The 18,398-nt window shown below is 38.7% G+C and overlaps 7 protein-coding genes across 8 annotated transcripts; 2 read left to right on the top strand and 5 right to left on the bottom strand.

Annotated features, from left to right (window-relative positions):
• The first annotated feature begins 72 nt into the window (after window positions 1-72).
• Window positions 73-2,442, top strand: LOC111832020 (glycine-rich RNA-binding protein RZ1B). 2 transcript variants are annotated; one of them, XM_023788100.1, is made up of 4 exons: window positions 73-129; window positions 322-460; window positions 1,479-1,969; window positions 2,058-2,442. In XM_023788100.1, the coding sequence occupies exons 2-4, from the start codon at window positions 335-337 to the stop codon at window positions 2,302-2,304; spliced, it is 864 nt and encodes a 287-aa protein (XP_023643868.1). In that variant the 5' UTR covers window positions 73-129; window positions 322-334; the 3' UTR covers window positions 2,305-2,442. The 2 variants fall into 2 exon arrangements, with proteins under 2 accessions (XP_023643868.1, XP_023643869.1); XM_023788101.1 differs by having other exon boundaries at window positions 127-213.
• Window positions 2,443-2,538: 96 nt separating this feature from the next.
• LOC17895974 (cytochrome B5-like protein) lies at window positions 2,539-3,350 on the bottom strand. The gene has a single exon (XM_006300864.2). The coding sequence runs from the start codon at window positions 3,076-3,078 to the stop codon at window positions 2,716-2,718; it is 363 nt and encodes a 120-aa protein (XP_006300926.1). The 5' UTR covers window positions 3,079-3,350; the 3' UTR covers window positions 2,539-2,715.
• A 1,081-nt stretch (window positions 3,351-4,431) lies between these two features.
• On the top strand, window positions 4,432-8,380 carry LOC17895541. Its single transcript, XM_006302662.2, has 9 exons — window positions 4,432-4,733; window positions 4,874-5,086; window positions 5,425-5,524; window positions 6,358-6,414; window positions 6,589-6,694; window positions 6,975-7,057; window positions 7,250-7,311; window positions 7,423-7,519; window positions 7,812-8,380. Exons 2-9 carry the CDS (start codon window positions 4,884-4,886, stop codon window positions 7,866-7,868), a joined length of 765 nt encoding a protein of 254 aa, XP_006302724.1. The 5' UTR covers window positions 4,432-4,733; window positions 4,874-4,883; the 3' UTR covers window positions 7,869-8,380.
• A 39-nt stretch (window positions 8,381-8,419) lies between these two features.
• On the bottom strand, window positions 8,420-10,128 carry LOC17894731 (probable aldo-keto reductase 2). Its single transcript, XM_023787096.1, has 5 exons — window positions 9,754-10,128; window positions 9,439-9,642; window positions 9,159-9,331; window positions 8,975-9,077; window positions 8,420-8,883 (listed from the first exon to the last, which is right to left on the bottom strand). The coding sequence occupies exons 1-5, from the start codon at window positions 9,973-9,975 to the stop codon at window positions 8,545-8,547; spliced, it is 1,041 nt and encodes a 346-aa protein (XP_023642864.1). The 5' UTR covers window positions 9,976-10,128; the 3' UTR covers window positions 8,420-8,544.
• Window positions 10,129-10,419: 291 nt separating this feature from the next.
• Window positions 10,420-12,490, bottom strand: LOC17894297 (probable aldo-keto reductase 3). Its single transcript, XM_023787095.1, has 5 exons — window positions 12,203-12,490; window positions 11,886-12,086; window positions 11,263-11,435; window positions 11,048-11,150; window positions 10,420-10,951 (listed from the first exon to the last, which is right to left on the bottom strand). The coding sequence occupies exons 1-5, from the start codon at window positions 12,419-12,421 to the stop codon at window positions 10,601-10,603; spliced, it is 1,047 nt and encodes a 348-aa protein (XP_023642863.1). The 5' UTR covers window positions 12,422-12,490; the 3' UTR covers window positions 10,420-10,600.
• Window positions 12,491-12,831: 341 nt separating this feature from the next.
• LOC111831987 lies at window positions 12,832-15,651 on the bottom strand. Its single transcript, XM_023787937.1, is given in 7 exon segments — window positions 12,832-13,175; window positions 13,257-13,385; window positions 13,492-13,578; window positions 13,673-13,818; window positions 13,950-14,004; window positions 14,095-15,234; window positions 15,460-15,651. Coding segments are annotated over 7 exon segments (1,761 nt in total). The 5' UTR covers window positions 15,553-15,651; the 3' UTR covers window positions 12,832-13,064.
• A 144-nt stretch (window positions 15,652-15,795) lies between these two features.
• Window positions 15,796-17,972, bottom strand: LOC17894946 (probable aldo-keto reductase 4). The gene is made up of 5 exons (XM_006302434.2): window positions 17,672-17,972; window positions 17,321-17,521; window positions 16,658-16,830; window positions 16,479-16,581; window positions 15,796-16,385 (listed from the first exon to the last, which is right to left on the bottom strand). Exons 1-5 carry the CDS (start codon window positions 17,888-17,890, stop codon window positions 16,047-16,049), a joined length of 1,035 nt encoding a protein of 344 aa, XP_006302496.1. The 5' UTR covers window positions 17,891-17,972; the 3' UTR covers window positions 15,796-16,046.
• Window positions 17,973-18,398: the final 426 nt, after the last annotated feature.

Genomic DNA, 18,398 nt, shown 5'->3' with positions numbered 1-18,398 from the left:
AGGGTGTTTTAGTCATTGAGCGCACAACGTTTTATCCTTTATAATCAAGTCAAAGCTAATCCACAGCAGTTACTTCATCGTCCATCACAATCACCAAAACCGTATAAAGTTCTAACCTTTGGATTAGCGGTGAGTAATTAGGGTTTATCAAAGCAAAATTTATAGGGTTTCGTTGTTATTGCTTCGGATTCCAGCAAGTTTCTTGACTCTATTGTTAGTTCCAATTGAAAGTTGTTGACTTGTTTCGCTTTGATTTTTCTGGAGTTTGATTTTGTGGGCTAACTATGTTTATGCATTCTTTTGTTTCGCTTTGGCTTTCAGTGAGGGTTTCACGATGAAAAATAGAGAAAACGATGGGAATCTTGAGAGCAGAATCTTCGTGGGAGGATTGTCTTGGGATGTCACTGAGAGACAGCTTGAGAGTACTTTTGAGCGCTACGGGAAAATCACCGAGTGTCAGGTCTGAATCTCGTTCTTTGCTTGTGCTGCATACACAGATGATGAGAAATATCAGAGACTCGTGTTTGGAACTTGTGTTTAGTGAACGATGGTATCTCTGGAGCTTGTAGGGTGTAGTTTTGTTTTTGATGATCATCTACTCTGTAGAAGGTTTGGTTTGATGCCCAGATATTTGGAATATCTGTCATGTCTGAGATGGATGAGGAAGAATCCACGCATTTAGTCATGGCTGAGATGGATGAGGAAGAATCCACAAAACATATTAGTACAGCTTTCTTAGGACCTAAATTCGCAGCTGTAACCTCTCTGGACCTGAAGTTATGTTTGAGAGCAGTATGCTTGGAAGTGCAAGATTTTTGATCATGCTCTGTGGATCATACATTCATACCTTATCCTGTTCACTTACCTATGGCTGTTTTCGCAGCATCAGTGTAGTAATTTTGGTTCACATCAGAGTTTTATAGTTCTATACACCAAGATGATAAGTTTCTGGTCAATAATGGTCTTGATCAGAATATTAGTCTTCTTTTTTAGTGAAATTAGCATGAAGGCATTTTCTGTGGATTTTTTGTGGGCACATTAGGTATTGTGAAAGTATTCTGAGGTAGCGTGCTAGTTGCAAGGGTTAAAAGTATGGTTGGCTAGAGATTAATCTCCATCATTGTTAGGGTGATTGGTATGGGAGATAATCCTTGTGGATTAGTAATTCTACAAGTATGCAGATGTGATTTGACTTTGTGCTTTGTGATTCTAAAGTAAAAGTTGTGGTATGGGTTTCAAGAGCTGAAAAGTTTTTCATTTCAATGCTCTTATGAAATGGAAGTTTCTGAATCTTGCTGTCTTCTGTTTGCTTGTAAATGTTTGGAGTTTGCCACATCTAGGACATGCTATATGATTGGAATGTAATATATCTGCTTATTTCTTGTCTCTAATGTAGCATCTGATTTGTAGTAATGTATCTTGTTCCTGGCTCTATATGCATTTTAATAACATTATTGGTCTTTCTTGTGTAATTGTAGATTATGGTGGGGAAAGATACTGGCCGTCCACGTGGTTTTGGGTTTATTACATTCACTGATCGCCGAGGAGCTGATGATGCAATTAAGCACATGCATGGGAGGGAGTTGGGTGATAGGGTCATCTCGGTGAACAAGGCTGAGCCCAAAATTGGAGATGATGTAGACCCTTCTCATAAATCCAGAGGGAAGGGAAGTGAAGATGTGTGCTTTAAGTGTGGACGCCCTGGTCATTGGGCTCGAGAATGCACATCAACTGGTGGTGATCGAGGACGGTTCCGAGATCCTCTTCCGATACGATCTAGACTTGGAGGAGTTGATGGGCATCGAGATCGCTATGGAGATCGTGAACTGGAGCGGGAGCGTGACCGTGAGCGTGACCGTGACCGCTACATGGATGCACGTCGTGAGCGTGATGGGGGACGATATAGCTATAGGGACCGCTTTGAGGGTGGAGACAAGTATGAACCTCGTGATCACTATCCAATGGAGAGGTTTGTAGCTCTTTATCTAAATAAAAGGTTCCAATATTGTAATGGTTTACCAAATTCGTTTTCTTATAATGCATTAACAATGTTGTAGATACCCACCACCTGGAGACCGTTTGGTGATTGATAGGTATGGGATGCCTGAACATCGGTATGTTGAGAATGAATATCGCGGGAGAGAGAGAAGCTATGACAGGGACAGATACCCAAGGGATACCGGTGATAGGTACGTTGATATGGGACCATTACGCGATGAGGGAAGACCATATAGAAGCAGACCTGGTCCTTATGACCGTCCTAGCCGAGCTGGAGGCCGATCTTCATCATATGAACGTTGGTAGTTTGTTGGGGTTTTAGCAGATGCAATGCTTCTGTTATTTTATTTAGGTCTTATATCAGATAGAACTCAAATTCTACTATGCTTTATTTTGTGGAATACTATGATTCTTCATCACTCTGAATAGTTTTGTGTTCAATGATTCCCACAAGCAACACAACAGGTTAAACTCAAAATTGGTGGATTTAGAACACTTGAAACAGAGCTTAGCTCACAGATTTGCAGATTCAGAACAAAATGAGTAAAAACCCTGAAGTTGAAACTCAAGATTTGCCATGAAAATAAACAGAGAAAAGGAGGAGACTTTGGCATTACAATGGAAGAACAAGAGTTACACTAGCAAGACAAAAAGGTTCTACAATCTCAAATCTTCAATCACAAGAGGATAAGAAAAAAAGCTAACTTTTTTTCTTTCTTACTTCCTAAGTTCTCCGATGTAGAAATCCTCGATCATGTCAAAAACACGAGTGGCGTGTTGTGGTCCGAAGAAGCCATCAGTAGAATCATCACCAGCATGATCTAGAATGGCGTCACCACCAGGATGCTCTTCAACGTAAGGAGTGACATCATAGACTCTATCTTTGATTATGATCCAACAATCGTTCCTTTTGTTGTGTTCTGCGACTTCGCTTTTGCTGTAGCTTTTAGGCTTTACGACTTCTACAGGCTCATTACTAGATCTCTTCTTGTCTTGATCTGCGTTTGATCTTCGCTTTCCTTGAAGTAAGAACAATGCTGAAACTAGAAAACCCAGAAGCAATCCAATCACAGCTATCATCTTCACTAGCAGAAAAAAAAAGCTTCGACAGAGGATGACAAATGGAGAGAGTGGTGGATTTGGATCCAGATTGCTGACCCAAATGATTGTAATTTAGGGGTTTTTGGGAACGATGAGGGGCATAAAGGTCAAAGCACAACTTTTTTTTTTTATCATTGTCTTCCTCTTTGTAGAGAAACTTTCAGTGGCTGTGGAGGGTTTTAATCAGTTTCCTCTAATGGGTTCTCACAAAGTCTTTTCTTTTATCTTTTTTCACCGATTTTGAGTTCGTATTTGGACTAGGAATAGGAAGAGTATATACAGATGCAGATTCTCTGTGGAACAAAACAGAACAGTGATGGTGGCGATTGCATTTTCAGTGTTAAGAAATAGTTCAGTACAGTTTGGATTGAATTTGAATTAACTTGTTTAAAAGCCAAATCCATGTACTAGAGATAAGGCTTTTCTACTAGTTATTGTGTGTTTTCAGGTGGTTGTGGTGTGATCAGGGTCCAGGGATGCCTTGTTGTAAGAGCTACAAGAACCAACGACATCGTAAACCTTAAGCACTTGCATAGGTTCAAGAATTCAGGAACCAGTTTTTGCATTGACTCATGAAAAGCACAAACCAATCAAACCAAACCATTTATGACGATAGTCATTATGTCTATTGATGTGGTTTTAACTTTCTAGATCTCATCGGTGAACTCTAGAATCTCTTCCATTTCTTGCCTCAAAAATCATAGCTATAAATATGATTTTGCACTGAGGAGCGATCCGGTTTTCGATATCCCGCCCTGAAGATTTCTTATTGTACCCTTCCATAACAATTGGTATGTTTTGCCATCAACTTCTCTTGAAGTTGCTATCCTCTTTAACATTTGGTTACCTGTAGATCAATAGGCAAATCTCAGCTTCTCTAAGGTGAATAAGAATGATATATTGAAACTGTGGTATGTGGAGGTCAGGTTTCAGATTGGAGGAAGAAGTAACATCTTCAAAATTACTAGGAGTAGTACATTTTAGACTAGGAGTAGTAACATCTTCAAAATTACTAGGAGTAGTCCATCTTCAAAATAAGTGATTTTTCTCATGAAATGTTAAGAACATTGAAAATGGATACAAACCTTTTGCCTTGAAAAAAAATCGAATAATCAACTTTATGAATTTCAAATACCTTGTTGTAATATAAATAGAGAAAATAACTTTTTGTTCCAAAGTGAATGTGACTGTGTAATTCACACAAATAGCGGTTAAGAGATTAAAAAAATATTCACGAACAAAAAAACACACATCTTTCTTCAAAGAGTGGACAAAACAAAAGCTAATACCCACAATGGAATAAAAAAGTGGTTTCCTCTGCTTAAAAGAATATAAACCAAAAACACCATTTTTATTTTCTCTTTCTCTCTCTCTCTCTCCTCGCCAGCTTCTGCAAATTCAGAAAAAGTTCGCATCTTGCTGTCACTCTTGGCGAATCGAATCACGCCCTCTTATTAATCTTCTTCATCTCTATTGCGATCTATCTGGGTTTGTTGCGTATTTCTTCTTCACGATTCAAGTCTTCTACTTGCATCACCCAATCGTTGGGGAGGTTTAGGGTTTTTGTATCGAGGTCGCATCTGTAGCTTCGTAGAAGAAGCATACTCGTCTCTTCTGTTTTGGTTAAATCCGAGGTGGGTTTAATTCAAAGTTATCATCTATTTAGGTTTCCGTTGGGTTTTTAATCGGTTCTTTCCGTGTAATTCTGAATGGCTAAAAACCTAAATTGAATTGTGCTTTTTTGGGTGTTGAATCACTTGCTTTGAAAAAATAGCTTGAAAGTGATGATTCCGATGGATAACTATTGCGTACCGAGTACTAGCACGACTGGTTTAGTGTTTTCGGCGAATTCGAACATGAATGCTTCCTCTGGATTCCACCTTACTGTAAATTCTCCGGCTTCAGTTACTGGACTCAAACATGAAGCTTCTTTGGCTGTTGATTGGTCTGCTGAGGAGCAGTATATATTGGAGAAAGGTCTTGCAAAGTAAGTGTTTTTTGTTTCTTTTGTGTTTGCAAGTTAGTTCTCCATTGTACTTTGTTCTCTACAAATTATGTTACTTTTTAGTTATTAGACAATGTTAAAGTAGAGAAATCTTGTATGTTTTGAGAAGTAGTGCATATAAATGTTAAGGTTTTGCCTTTGCGTCTCCCATGAAGTGTAATAGCATATACTGATATCTGGAATCATTACCCGATTCATGTATCAGTTTTTTTCCCTTAGTGTTCTAGGAAAGCTGGCTGAGTTTTGCATTCTTTTTCTGTATTTCAGTGGGATTTTACCTTTTGTTTGCCTGCCTGAAACCTTTGTCTTATCGTTTGTAGATTTAAAGATGAACCACAGGTTACGAAGTATGTAAAGATCGCATCAACTCTACGAGATAAAAGTGTACGGGATGTAGCAATGAGATGTAAATGGATGACGGTAAGCTCCTAATTCGTTGTCACTAAGTTTCAGTATGCATACTTTTTGTTATTCATGAGTTCTTGGTACCGTCCTTTTCCTTGGGTGATGAGAAAAAAGGGAACCAACATGGTGACGCTACTTTGGGTGTATGCTTTGTTAAAGATAATATCCTATGTGAAAAGTTAAATTATATTTTTTTGGCTATAAGTTAGGCTAAAACGCTGTATTTCTCTAGTGATGAAAGACACCCTACCATATCATAAAAGTTTTCTAAAGTATGGGTAAGAGTGTTCAAGAAGAGAAATAACAAGTATTGCTGACGATGGATCTGGTTTTCTGTTAGCTCAGGAGTCATGTTGGAACTTGATTTGACCCTAAAGCTTGATTTGATATCTGTAGTTTCCCTGAAACTAAACTTACTTTATGGGTGATGTCAAATATCCCTGGACTTTAGACTTTCTTAAGTTTATTTTGACATGTTACCTTTCGTGAGGATAATATTTCATATGACCAACTCTTGAGTTATGGAAAAATGTTTAAATAGTGATTGTATTGTCTGCAGTATAGCCTACAATTTAGTGTAAGATTCTTATAAGAAAACAGATTATAGTCTCCAATATTATCTTATCGGCTTATCCTTACTGTCCATATCCTGCCATATTTCTATGAAGTTGGGCTGAAGAAGCGAATTTGATATTTTATGAGTTGAGTTGTGCATGCAAATATATGACTCGTTCAAGCATTACCGCTTTTGACGTATATAATAAATGCTAGTGTGCTATTATCTATCTTCAAATACTTAAATCCATGACCTTCAAGTGTTTCTTTGCTAAGAATTTTCTTTTTTGCAGCAAAAACGAAGAAAAAGTGAAGAACATTGCGCCGGCACAAAGGTTAGCTATAGAAAGGTATGTTTGCATAACTGAACCCTAGGGTATATCTTCTTTTGTAACTTAAAAAATTAAATGATTGTAAATGGTTTTTTTTTCAATCAGTTATCTCTTGAGAAATTCAACATACATATGAAAAAGAAAAAAAAAAAGAAAGTCAACCTACAAGTAATTGATTCCCTTTTGATTTAGGTGGTGGATTTACCCCCAAAACTGAACATGTTCTCCACTGTGCCGCAACAAAATGCTACATATGCCATGAACAATATGGGCCAGAGTCCACACATGCCTTTTGAAGGTTAGTACTATTTGCGTTACAGTATTGTCAGCATTATTGTCTTCTTCTCTAAGAATCACGAGGTGCATCTTATCTGAATTTCTGTTCGTGCATCATGTTGCTGCCTGAATCTAGGCATTATCGATGTTGGAGTATTCCTGGACTCTCTTAATAACTGTTCATCTCCTTAGCTGTGCCACTCAAAAAAGAAAAACTCAATCTTGCTAGCTAGCTAGATACTGTTTTCTCAAACTGCCACACTTTTCGGTCTCATATAGTTTTCAAATTCTTGTTTTCTTAGGTTTAAGTGATACGGTTATGGAGCGTCTGCGGCAGAATACTCAAGCTTTCAGTCAAATTTCTTCAAACCTTTCTGCGTGCAAGGTAATTGACTAGTATTTTGTTTTCGCAATTCTATGTGGGTGAATCAGATTTAAATGCTAGCTGGTAGAAAAAGATTGGCATGAGTAGAAAATTAACTAAAAAAATCATCGATCATATTTTACACATGCACAATCGTTGTCCTTTCGTTTATGGAATTCCTATCCTGCCTGACATACTATTTTCTGCGCACAGCCACAGGATAACACCAGTCTGTTTAATCTGGCAAGAAATAACATCAGTGCCATCTTGAATGAGTATGTGGATCAGTATCATGCTCGATCAATAATGATACATTTTCTCTGTAGTCTTTCTCTGTCTTGTTTATAAAAGCGTGATTTACGAACTCTTACTTAACATTGCTGTAGCATGAAGGAGATGCCTGGTATCATAAGCAGGATGCCACCTCTGCCCGTTTCAATTAACAATGATCTTACAAGCAGTTTAATGATAAGTACTACACAGGTAAGCAATCTTGCATACTCTCTGAACGTTATTTAAATAACCATTAGAAACCTCTAATGCTTGGTCTACCAAATCTGCCTCTGTTTCATGAAAACAAAAAATCTCATCACTTGAAATAGTCAGACCTTTAACTCCCAAAACTCGGCTTCTAAAATACTTTATGGGACTGTGATCTCGTACAAGAACATTGCTTTAGATCTGGTCCATCTGGATGAATTATGGAAAACTTTTCTGTATCGTTTAATTCACTCCAGTTTTGATGTAAAATATAATGTTTTTATCTGTCTCTCAGCCAAGATCTTGTAGCATTCCCTCGAGCATCTTTCTGAAGAAGGAGCCAAGAAACTGATTGGGGAGGAAACTGGATTTGACCAATGCTAAAGAAAATAGCACAAGAAACTGGTAACTGGCAGTTGTTCGAGGTTACCCAGACTGAACTATGATGGTTTATCTACTGCTAAAATCTCTTGCAAACTCACAAGATCGAACAAGTGGAAACCACCTTTGTGCTGTCGGCTAATATTAACACACTGAACCGCAGGCTAGTCAAAACCCCGTCTTGCAAATGCTTTTATGTCTCCAAAACTGATTATTTTTCCCGTGCCAGAATGGTTTGGTGGTCAATCCAAGATAGGAATTCGTTGCACAGATCCGTGTTAGAGCTGGTTGTATAGATTAGCTGTTTCTGTAAGGTTTAGATGAGAATTATTTGAAGTTTGTATCAAGAACACATCTTTGTAAGGTTTGGTCATTGGAGGCATATTTTACAGTATTTCTCAGTACAGCTGCCATAAGAAATGGCTCCTCTGTTTCCATGGGTTGTGACCATTTTTGTCTCAGTTCAGACAAATTTTTCTTAAATGGTTTAAAAGGTGATGTAATGTTTTTGATTTAAAGAGATTTGTAGCAATATATAAGATGCATAGGAAATTATAACACATTGTTTTTATAGACTCTAAACATGCAACAAACTCTTAAAACAGTATTATTTTTGTGGTTTGGCTAGAGAAGAAACCCATGCAGTTTTAAGCAGCGTTCCAAGCAGACAAAGGTGGAGTATCCGAGTTCTTGAAGGTGGAAACTGTGGCCATGTATCTTTCTCCTTTCACAGACTCTGGTTGGGCAAGGGACTCGAGCGCAGACATCTCTTCGAGGGTAAGTTTCACTGATAAAGCTCCAATGTTCTGGTTGAGGTTTTCAATCTTAGTGGTTCCTGGAATGGGGCAAACATCATCTCCCTGGTGATGAACCCATGCAAGGGCTAGTTGTGCGGGAGAGCATCCTTTCTTCTCAGACATTGCAGATACTCTCTCAAAGAGAATCTTGTTGTGGTCTAAGTTTTCCTGTTGGAATCTTGGTAGAGTCTGCGATAAAGGAACACGTATGAGCACAATATATCCAAAGTTTATTTAAGCTTCATCAATCAAGTGTTTCAATGCAAATAACAGTAGTTGCCTTTCTGAAGTCATCGTTGTCCATATTCTCAACAAGCTTGGGTCCTGATGCTAAGAAGCCTCTTCCTAGAGGGCTATAAGCAACAATTCCAATCCCAAGTTCTCTGGTAATATATATAAAGGAAATGTTAATAAAACATGTAAACAAAAAGAAGAACGTTATGTCTGATTCTAATCTCTCACACCTGCAGGTAGGAATGATATCTTCTTCCGCATCTCTAGACCACAAGGACCATTCTATCTGCACAGCGGTTATCGGGTGAACAGCATGTGCTCTTCTGATAGTTGAAGCTGAAGCTTCAGACAAACCGATGTACTTTACTTTACCTTCTTCCACTAGCTTCTTCAGTTCTCCCATCTTGGAATTCGTAGACAAAGAAACTATCAGTTTAATCATATCCGGAGCCAAAGATAAACCAACTTGGAAAACATTGGAACTGTGACATGAAGGAAGATAAGTCTTACAGTGATTTCGATAGGGACACGAGTATCGACACGATGCTGATAATAAAGATCAATACAGGCAACATCTAGCCTCTTTAAACTCGCCTCACACGCAGCTCTGACGTACTCAGGATCTCCTATTACCTCTTTTATCCTCTGATCTACTATAAAGAATCCAAATTTGGTCGCAAGCTCCACTTTTTCCCTCACCCCATCTTTTAAAGCCTGACAAGAATAAGAAATTTCAACAAATAGATTCTACAAACTTGAACATACAAAATATTGTCATGAGCTAAGTTTACAGCCTAAAATATCACAAACTAAAATATCTTGGACCTTTCCGAGGAGCAACTCGTTGGTCTCAGGACCGTACATGTCAGAGGTGTCAAAGAAAGTAACGCCTGAATGAATAGCGTGATGGAGGAGAGTGATGGCGTCAGTTTCCGGCTTTGGAGCACCATAGCGAGCAGAGAGGGCCATGCAACCAAGGCCTTGCGCCGAGACCTCAAGGCCTTGGCTTCCTAGCTTCATCCTCCTCACTCTGCAAACTTCTGCCATGAATCTCTGTCACACCTCTCTCTCTTTCGCTATATCTCTCTAGTAACTTGTAACTTGTAAGAGTTTAGAGTTGAGTGGAGTTGTTGTTGAAGTTGTGTTGATGAGTGCTGTGACTAAAAAACTCTCAAATTGCCTCTTTCTTTTACAAAAGCGCTTTATTCCATATTTTATGCTTTAGAGTTAATGATCTTTGTAGTCTTACATGAGAACTATGTACGTGTATTTAAACCAAAAAAGACAAAAAATACGTACGTCTTTTGAGTGATCTTCAAAGATGTCAGATGTGTATTCAATAATGTTAAAGTATCTTCACGTCATACTCTTTTATGGCAAATTTGATCTTTTGTCTTACTGGAAGTCTTGTCGGAAAAGTCTAGTCAAATATGATGGGATTAACTCATTGGCTTTAGGTGTCTAAACCGAAGCCAAGTGGGTCGTTTAAACCATGAAATGATTATGGGTCACTAAGACTATGCAGTCTGCATTATGCAGAGAGTAGGCACAATATAGAAAACAGTATATCCTATACATAAAATTTATCTTTTGATAGCATATGCATAGTTTCTACAGGCGGAACGCACTATAAACTAATAACATATTCTTGCTGCGGTTTGGCTAGAGAAACTCATAGACAGTTTTGCACAGCATTCCAAGAAGATAATGGTGGAGTGTCGGAGTTCTTGAAGGTTGGCATTGTGGCCATGTATCTTTCTCCCTTCACAGACTCTGGTTGGGTTATGGTCTCGAGCTCAGACATCTCTTCAGGAGTGAGTTTCACTGATAAAGCTCCAATATTCTGGTTGAGGTTTTCGATCTTAGTGGTTCCTGGGATGGGACATACATCATCTCCCTGGTGGTGAACCCATGCTAGGGCTAGTTGTGCGGGAGTGCATCCTTTCTTTTCCGACATTGCACAAACTTTCTCATAGAGAATCTTGTTGTGGTCTAAGTTTTCCTGTTGGAATCTTGGTAAAGCCTGCAGTAACAGAGTTTGTATTAAGTTATTTGATTTATCACACAGATTATTCAAGGTTCATCAATCAACCAAGTCAAAGAAAGCCTATGTACTTACCTTTCTGAAGTCATTATTGTCTAGGTTCTCAACAAGCTTGGGTCCAGATGCAAAGAAACCTCTTCCTAGAGGACTGTACACAACAATTCCAATCCCAAGTTCCCTGAAAAAAGAAAGACAAGAAGTTACATGATTGATGGATAGTGCTTTAAGAAAGGAGGATTAAAATAAGCTATTCTTAATGCCGCTTGGGCTCCCTTTTTTATTATCGATACCTGCAGGTCGGGACGATTTCTTCTTCAACGTCTCTCGTCCACAAGGACCATTCTAACTGCACTGCAGTAATTGGGTGAACTGCATGCGCTCTTCTGATAGTTGAGGCAGAGGCTTCAGACAAACCGATGTACTTTATTTTACCCTCTTCAACCAGCTTCTTCAGTTCTCCCATCTTAGAGTTGAGAGACAAAATATATATTGTTGAAGTTTAGAAAAAGGTGCCAGCATAAAGGTCAAGAAGTGTGGAAAACAAACTAGAGAGCTCAAAACCAACTCCTGAGGAGTCTAGTCTAACGAAAAATCATTAGGGAGGATGATAAGATCCCACATTAGAAAAAGAAAAAAAAAGTGACGATGTAAGCATCCCACATCAGAAGGGCACCCTATCCTCAAAAGCTGGCTTTTAAATAAGTAGACGACAGAACCTCAATCTTGCTCGGTTAAAGATTATAGTAACCTAAGCAGACATCATCATCTCCAAATCCTAAATTCTTCAACTTTATTAGTCCGAACATATAGCAAGCCAAAGATGTGAAGCTCACTGTCACTGAGATGAACTCAAGCACACCTGAAGTATTGAACTATGTAACTTCCACTTTCATTTAAAAGTGAGAAGGCTTACAGTGATTTCAATAGGGACACGAGTATCTATCCGATGCTGATAATACAGATCAATGCAGGCAACATCTAGCCGCTTCAAACTAGCCTCACAAGCAGCCCTAACATAAGCAGGATCTCCCTTTATCTCTCTCTTCCTCTCTCCATAACTGATTCCAAATTTGGTGGCAAGTTCCATTTTCTCCCTCACCCCATCCTTCAAAGCCTGACAAAAAAAAATCGAGGCCAATTCCCATTGCTAAAGTCGTTCTTTGTTGCCCTTATTAACAATCAAATAAAACAAGATCAAACTGTAGACATGGAAATTTCGAAAAATCGAACCTTTCCGAGGAGAACTTCGTTGGTCTCAGGGCCATAGATATCAGAGGTATCAAAGAAAGTAACGCCGGAGTTAACAGCGTGGTGGAGGAGAGCGATGGCGTCAGTTTCCGGCTTCGAAGCACCGTAATGGCCGTTGAGGCCCACGCAACCTAGGCCTTGCACCGATACCTCGAAGCCTTGGCTTCCCAGCTTAATCCTCTTGACTTTGCAAGCCGCCATGGATTGCTGTAACAACAACTCTCTCTATATCTCTTGTAAAGTTTAAAACTTTTTTTAATTGAGTGGAGTGGTGATGATGATAGATCAATAAAAAACCAAATACGCTTTCATATCCTGGTTTAATCGAACCAACTATTTTAAACCAAAAGAAACCAACCAAATTTTATCAATCAAATGATATTGAACCGATGCAATTCGTCGCAACAGATCCTTGGTAGAGTTGGGTGAGATGTGAGCAGTAACAGATCCTTAGTCTTTATGACGGTAAGGTTTTAGCTTGTAAAAGATTTACAGAACAGATCTTCCAATAGAGATTGGTCAAAGTGTATGAAATTATAGTTTGGAGTTCTCACTTAGGGAACTCTAACTCTAAACCTAAGTTTATTTTTCAAGGCATTAACTTAGGGAACTTAGGGAAATTATAGTTTGAGTTTTAACTTGTGAAATTATAGTTTGAAGTTCTTACTTAGGAAACTCTATACATAGTTTATTCTTCAAGGCATTAACACTGATACGATGAGATCACTCATTCATTGGCATTAGGTATCTAAACTCCTAATCCTAAACCAGGTGAGACATAAATCATGCTGATGGGTCATTAAGATTATGCTGAGAGTGGTAGAGCAGAAGGTATTAAGAAAATTTATTCGCACCATCTGAATTTGTCGTCCTCACTCTTTCTCCTTGAACTGTTCTTCACGAATTGTCTCACTGCTTCTTCGTTAACCTTGAACATAAAAGTTATTCCTCTGATCTGCAAAATTTGGGAGTTTTAGTTACAGAAAGATGCATAAACATGCTTGTAAGTTGTACGAAAGCATAAGCTCGTGCTTACATTGATTGAACTACACGAGTTGAGAGTTACAATCTGTCCTGGATCGAGTTTTTCTCCATTTACAAGGAGATGTTGCTTTCCAAGGTTCTTTAGAGAGAATAATCCGTAGCTCTCTAGCTTAACCAATGCCTTATCAAAAATATCGAGAGAAAAGTATATGACATTAGCAAGGTGGTAATTAAGAACTTAATTAGTGACCTGTAGTTTTAATATGGGAAATGGGAAAGAGGATCACCTGACGCCTAGATATCTTGCTCCCACATTTATATTTACCCAAGTCAATGTCAACATTCAGGCCATCAAATGATCTCCCAATAATTACCTATGACAAATAAATGATCCTCTGCCATGTAACTAAGAGGACTTGATAGGAAATGAAAGCATCAAGACAGAAGAAAATGATTTGTCTAACATACCTCGCGTTTTCTGACAAAATGCTTTGAATCACGACAATGCAGGACAGCAATTGCCCCATGAAACATAACTGCTCTTTGCAATGAAGTCCTTGTGCGGAGTTCCAATCCAGCTAATGCATGTTTTGGGTGCTTGGACATGTTCCATTCTAGGTAACATGAAGCAAACCATAATTGAGACAAATCTAGTTTGACTTTGAGAGAAACATAACTGGATATTGGATTCAACAGTGTGAACTAGTGACATGATTGATTTGACATCAAAAGCCATATGGTTTACCTTCCCTGTTGAAGCTTGAAACTGAATCATCTGGGACGAGATTCAATTTGCGGATCTGGAGATAAATTCATGTGATATCAGAGATCAGGAAACACATTGAAGGATAACTTGTGACACGCTTGTGTAAAAAGTAATCAGGGTTTACCATTGCATCAATGTCAATCTCATCTCCACTATTTACTTCGTCTTGATATAGAGTTGATGGGGTGGTTTGAGCAAGATCTTCATCCCTGTCCTCAGAGCTATTAACATTTTCATATAATTTTTCATCCAAAGAACTACAAGCACCTGAGCTATCTTCCATTAGAGGTGAGTTTCTGACTGCAGCAACAGAGCCACAAACTGACCATGGCCTACTAGGTCTTTCAAGAGTTTTTGTTAAAGGTATTGGAGAGATTTCACCTATATTACCATCATGAACGTTGTATTCATTTATACATCTGTCGGTCTGATGAAGTAAACACATTTTTGGCGACATGCTTTCCCAACCATCAGGAGGTACAATGCAGATCGGTACCGGTTCATCATCCTTATTCCACAGTCTATGCTCATCATCAATGCACATTATCTCCATAGACCCCTGCTTGTTGATGACATCTCCACAACTAAAATCATTAGCATATGAATTGTCGACATCATTCTCGAGGATACCAGAGTTGCATGGGATTTCTGGATCTTCTTTGCTGACACTACACCTCAAAATATCTTCAGAATTCCCAGGGCTACAGAACATTTGATCTTCTTTCCTTTCAGAATGGAAGAGAGAGATGTCATTGCTATGGTTAGAGTAAAACCAGGGAGAAACAGATGACAACACGTCATCTTCTTTGGACCTTGCACTACTCTCATCAGGAGATAACAACAAGATAGAATTCAAAGTTTCTGAAGACCACCTACTAACCAGAGTTCCCTCATCTTCATTGGCCCATACAGACAGAAATTTCCATCCGTTTAACAAATCATTTTCATCTAGAACATGTTCAGATATAACATCAAATTCTGAAGATTCAGATAGGTCTGTGTCACTGCCACCGCAGCAGTCGTCTACAAACGAAACCTCATCCAATGGATCATAAGAATTATCCATAAGATTCTCAAACCAGAAGTCACTTTCGGGTCTAAGACAATTTCGAATATTCTCATCAACTACCTGTGCATTATTATCTAAATCCGGAAACATATCATCATCATCATCCTCAGACTTGTGCCTACAAATTCTCTTTCTCATGACACAGAAGAGGCTTTCAACTTTTCTTTTGGCATTAGTAATCTCTGATGTATTATCCTGTCATGTGACACAAAGACTAAAATCAGAAAAAGAGTTTGTCCAAATAGCTCCACTGAGAACTATACTTTAAGGAATCTAATGCAAATAGTGGGCAAATAGCTTGTTCAACCATGGAGATTCTTAAGCTACTAAAGAGGATCGATCATTTTAGGTTTTAGTGTAACAGAAATTGAAAAAAAAAATCCTAAAATGAGATGATGACATCATGAAAAAGTGCAACACAGATGAGGAAGTATATTAGATGAAAAGAGAAGAGAGACGCACGACGAGGTCCTTATTGACGAAAAGGTGTTCAGATTCTCGAAGTCCTTCCATTGTTGAACTCAAAATGTTTCACATTTAGCTGAAATCGAACGACCCACTCAGTTCCAAGTAACGATGGTGATTGTGTTTGCCGAATAAAAATCTCACCTTGATTTGTAAAAAACAAGGCTTGGTGCAGTCTTAAAACACTCGGATCCTGGTTTAATACTTTAATTGATCAACTAAGTTTAACCAAACCAAGTGGTAAAGATGAGCAGAAGTTAATGGAGAAGGAAGCTTTTCTTTTGGTAAGGCTTTAGCTTGAAAGATTCAAGTTTGTATCAGAACAAATTAACTTTTTATAGTTTGGTCACAGACTCATACTGTATGAAATGTAAATTGAAGTTTTCACTTGGGGAACTCTATACATAAATTTATTATTCAAGGCATTAACAACTCTGCTCTTGAAAGACGCAGCATTATTCCCAACACACTGATCTAGCTAACAGAAAGCTAGACCGCTTCAATGTCATACACCATAACAACCATAGAAACTTTAGCTGGTTTTAGGCGGCTTTCCAAGAAGACAATGGTGGTGTCTCAGAGTTCGTGAAAGTGGGCACCATGGGGAAGTATCTTTCCCCTTTCACAAAACCTGGTTGGGCAATTGTCTCGAGCTCAGTCATTTCTTCGGGTGTGAGTTTCACCGATAAAGCTCCAATGTTCTGGTTGAGGTTTTCAATCTTAGTGGTTCCTGGGATGGGACAAACATCATCTCCCTGGTGGTGAACCCATGCGAGGGCTAGTTGTGCAGGAGTGCATCCTTTCTTTTCCGAGATTGCACAAACTTTCTCATAAACAATCTTGTTGTGGTCTAAGTTTTCCTCTTGGAATCTTGGTAGAGCCTACAATAATTGGGTTTATATTAAGTCCCCTGATTAATCCACAGCTGAGCTAAGGCTCAACAACAAACAAGTCATACAAATCTATATACTTGCCTTTCTGAAATCATCTTTTTCTAGGTTCTCAACAAGCTTGGGTCCAGCTGCGAAGAAACCTCGTCCTAGAGGACTGTAAGCAACAATACCAATCCCAAGTTCCCTGAAGAATGAAAGAGAATATGAAGTTACATGATTGATAGATATTGCACCAGGAAAGTAAGATAAAATCTGAATACCTGCAGGTCGGAATGATTTCTTCTTCCACATCTCTCGTCCACAAGGACCATTCTAACTGCACGGCTGTAATTGGGTGAACAGCATGTGCTCTTCTGATAGTTGAGGCACAGGCTTCAGACAAACCAATGTACTTTATTTTACCCTCTTCAACCAGCTTCTTCAGTTCTCCCATCTTAGCATTGATAAACCAAAAAAATGGTTAAGTTTCAGCAAAAGATGCCGGCTTTCTCTGAAAGTCAGGAATCAGAGCTCAGAACTGACCCTAACAGAGTCTATTTCAAAAGAAATAATCAAAGACAAGTCACTAACTATCACTGAGTGACTAATAATCACCAAACACCTCAAATTCCAAAGGGAGGAAAAAGTAAATGGTTAACAAGTCTTAAGGGCACCGTATCTTCAAAGCTGGCTTTTAATTAGGAGATTATAAGTAGAAAAAGATGAGAAAGCCTCAAATTCGCTCTGTTAAAGATCATTTCATCAGACAATGTTCATCGAGAACAGAAAACATCATCTCCAATCTATTTTCTTCGACCTTATTAGTCCAATATACCAAGCCAAGATGTGAAGCTCACTGAGATTTCTCTTGAAGTAGTGAACTAAACAACTTCCATTTCATTTTAAAATTTCTAACAACTCAAGTAGGATTGGCAAGGGCTTACAGTGATCTCGATAGGGACACGAGTATCAATCCGATGTTGATAATAGAGATCAATGCAGGCAACATCCAGCCGCTTTAAACTCGCCTCACACGCAGCTCTCACATATGCAGGATCTCCTTTAATCTCTCTCTTTCCCTCTGCATAGCTGATTCCAAATTTGGTCGCAAGTTCAACTTTTTCTCTCAAACCATCCTTGAGAGCCTGAAAAAAATCCAAACTTTGTCAGCATACGAGTTCATTTCTCAAGCTATGAAGCTCAACGAAACAAAAGGCCAATTCACATCTATACAATTCACATCTGATAGATGAAATCAAAATCAAATCAAAGATCGGGAATGATAAAAATCGAACCTTTCCGAGGAGAACCTCGTTGGTCTCAGGACCGTAGATGTCCGAGGTGTCAAGGAAAGTGACGCCGGAGTGAATAGCATGGTGGATGAGAGCGATGGCTTCGGTTTCCGGCTTCGGAGCACCGTAGAAAGACGAGAGGCCCATGCAACCAAGTCCTTGCGCTGATACCTCAAGCCCTTGGCTTCCCAGCTTGATCCTCCTTACTCCGCAAGTCGCCATGAATGAATCTGTAGTTCTGTACTACTACTCTCTCTCTCTCTTCGCTTCTCTCTCTATATATGACTCTTGTAAGCAGTGAATTTGAGTGGAGTTGTTGTTGTTGGAGCTGGGTTGGTGGTGTGAATGGTCTCAAGTGTGATGATGATGAGGAAAAGCCGTGTGTCGCTTTTGCCAGGTCGGTGCATTTTTTTCTTCTCTCTTTTACGAAAACAAAATTGAATTTGTTAACCAAATAAAGTAATTTCACAAGTCAAACACTTTTCTCTTTTCTTTTTGACCCATAGTTTTCTTGATTTCTCTGCTTTTTTTTTTTTTAATTATCTACTGTTAATAAGTAGTTATCAAAAAGTGTTTTTGATGTGAAAATAATGAATGTACAATATATAATTAAACTATTAATTGTTTCTAAAATTCAAGAAAATCAATCTTTTTAATACTCTATAGTCTTCTTCTTCACTAAACCAAGCTTCAGAGGTTTCTCACAAAATGGGAGATGAGGTCGCAGCAG

The sequence above is a fragment of the Capsella rubella genome, unplaced genomic scaffold (assembly GCF_000375325.1).
Source record: "Capsella rubella cultivar Monte Gargano unplaced genomic scaffold, Caprub1_0 scaffold_2, whole genome shotgun sequence".
NCBI lineage: Eukaryota > Viridiplantae > Streptophyta > Magnoliopsida > Brassicales > Brassicaceae > Capsella > Capsella rubella.
The sequence above is the reverse complement of the archived record's forward strand: the minus strand, read 5'-3'. Positions and strand labels throughout refer to the sequence as shown.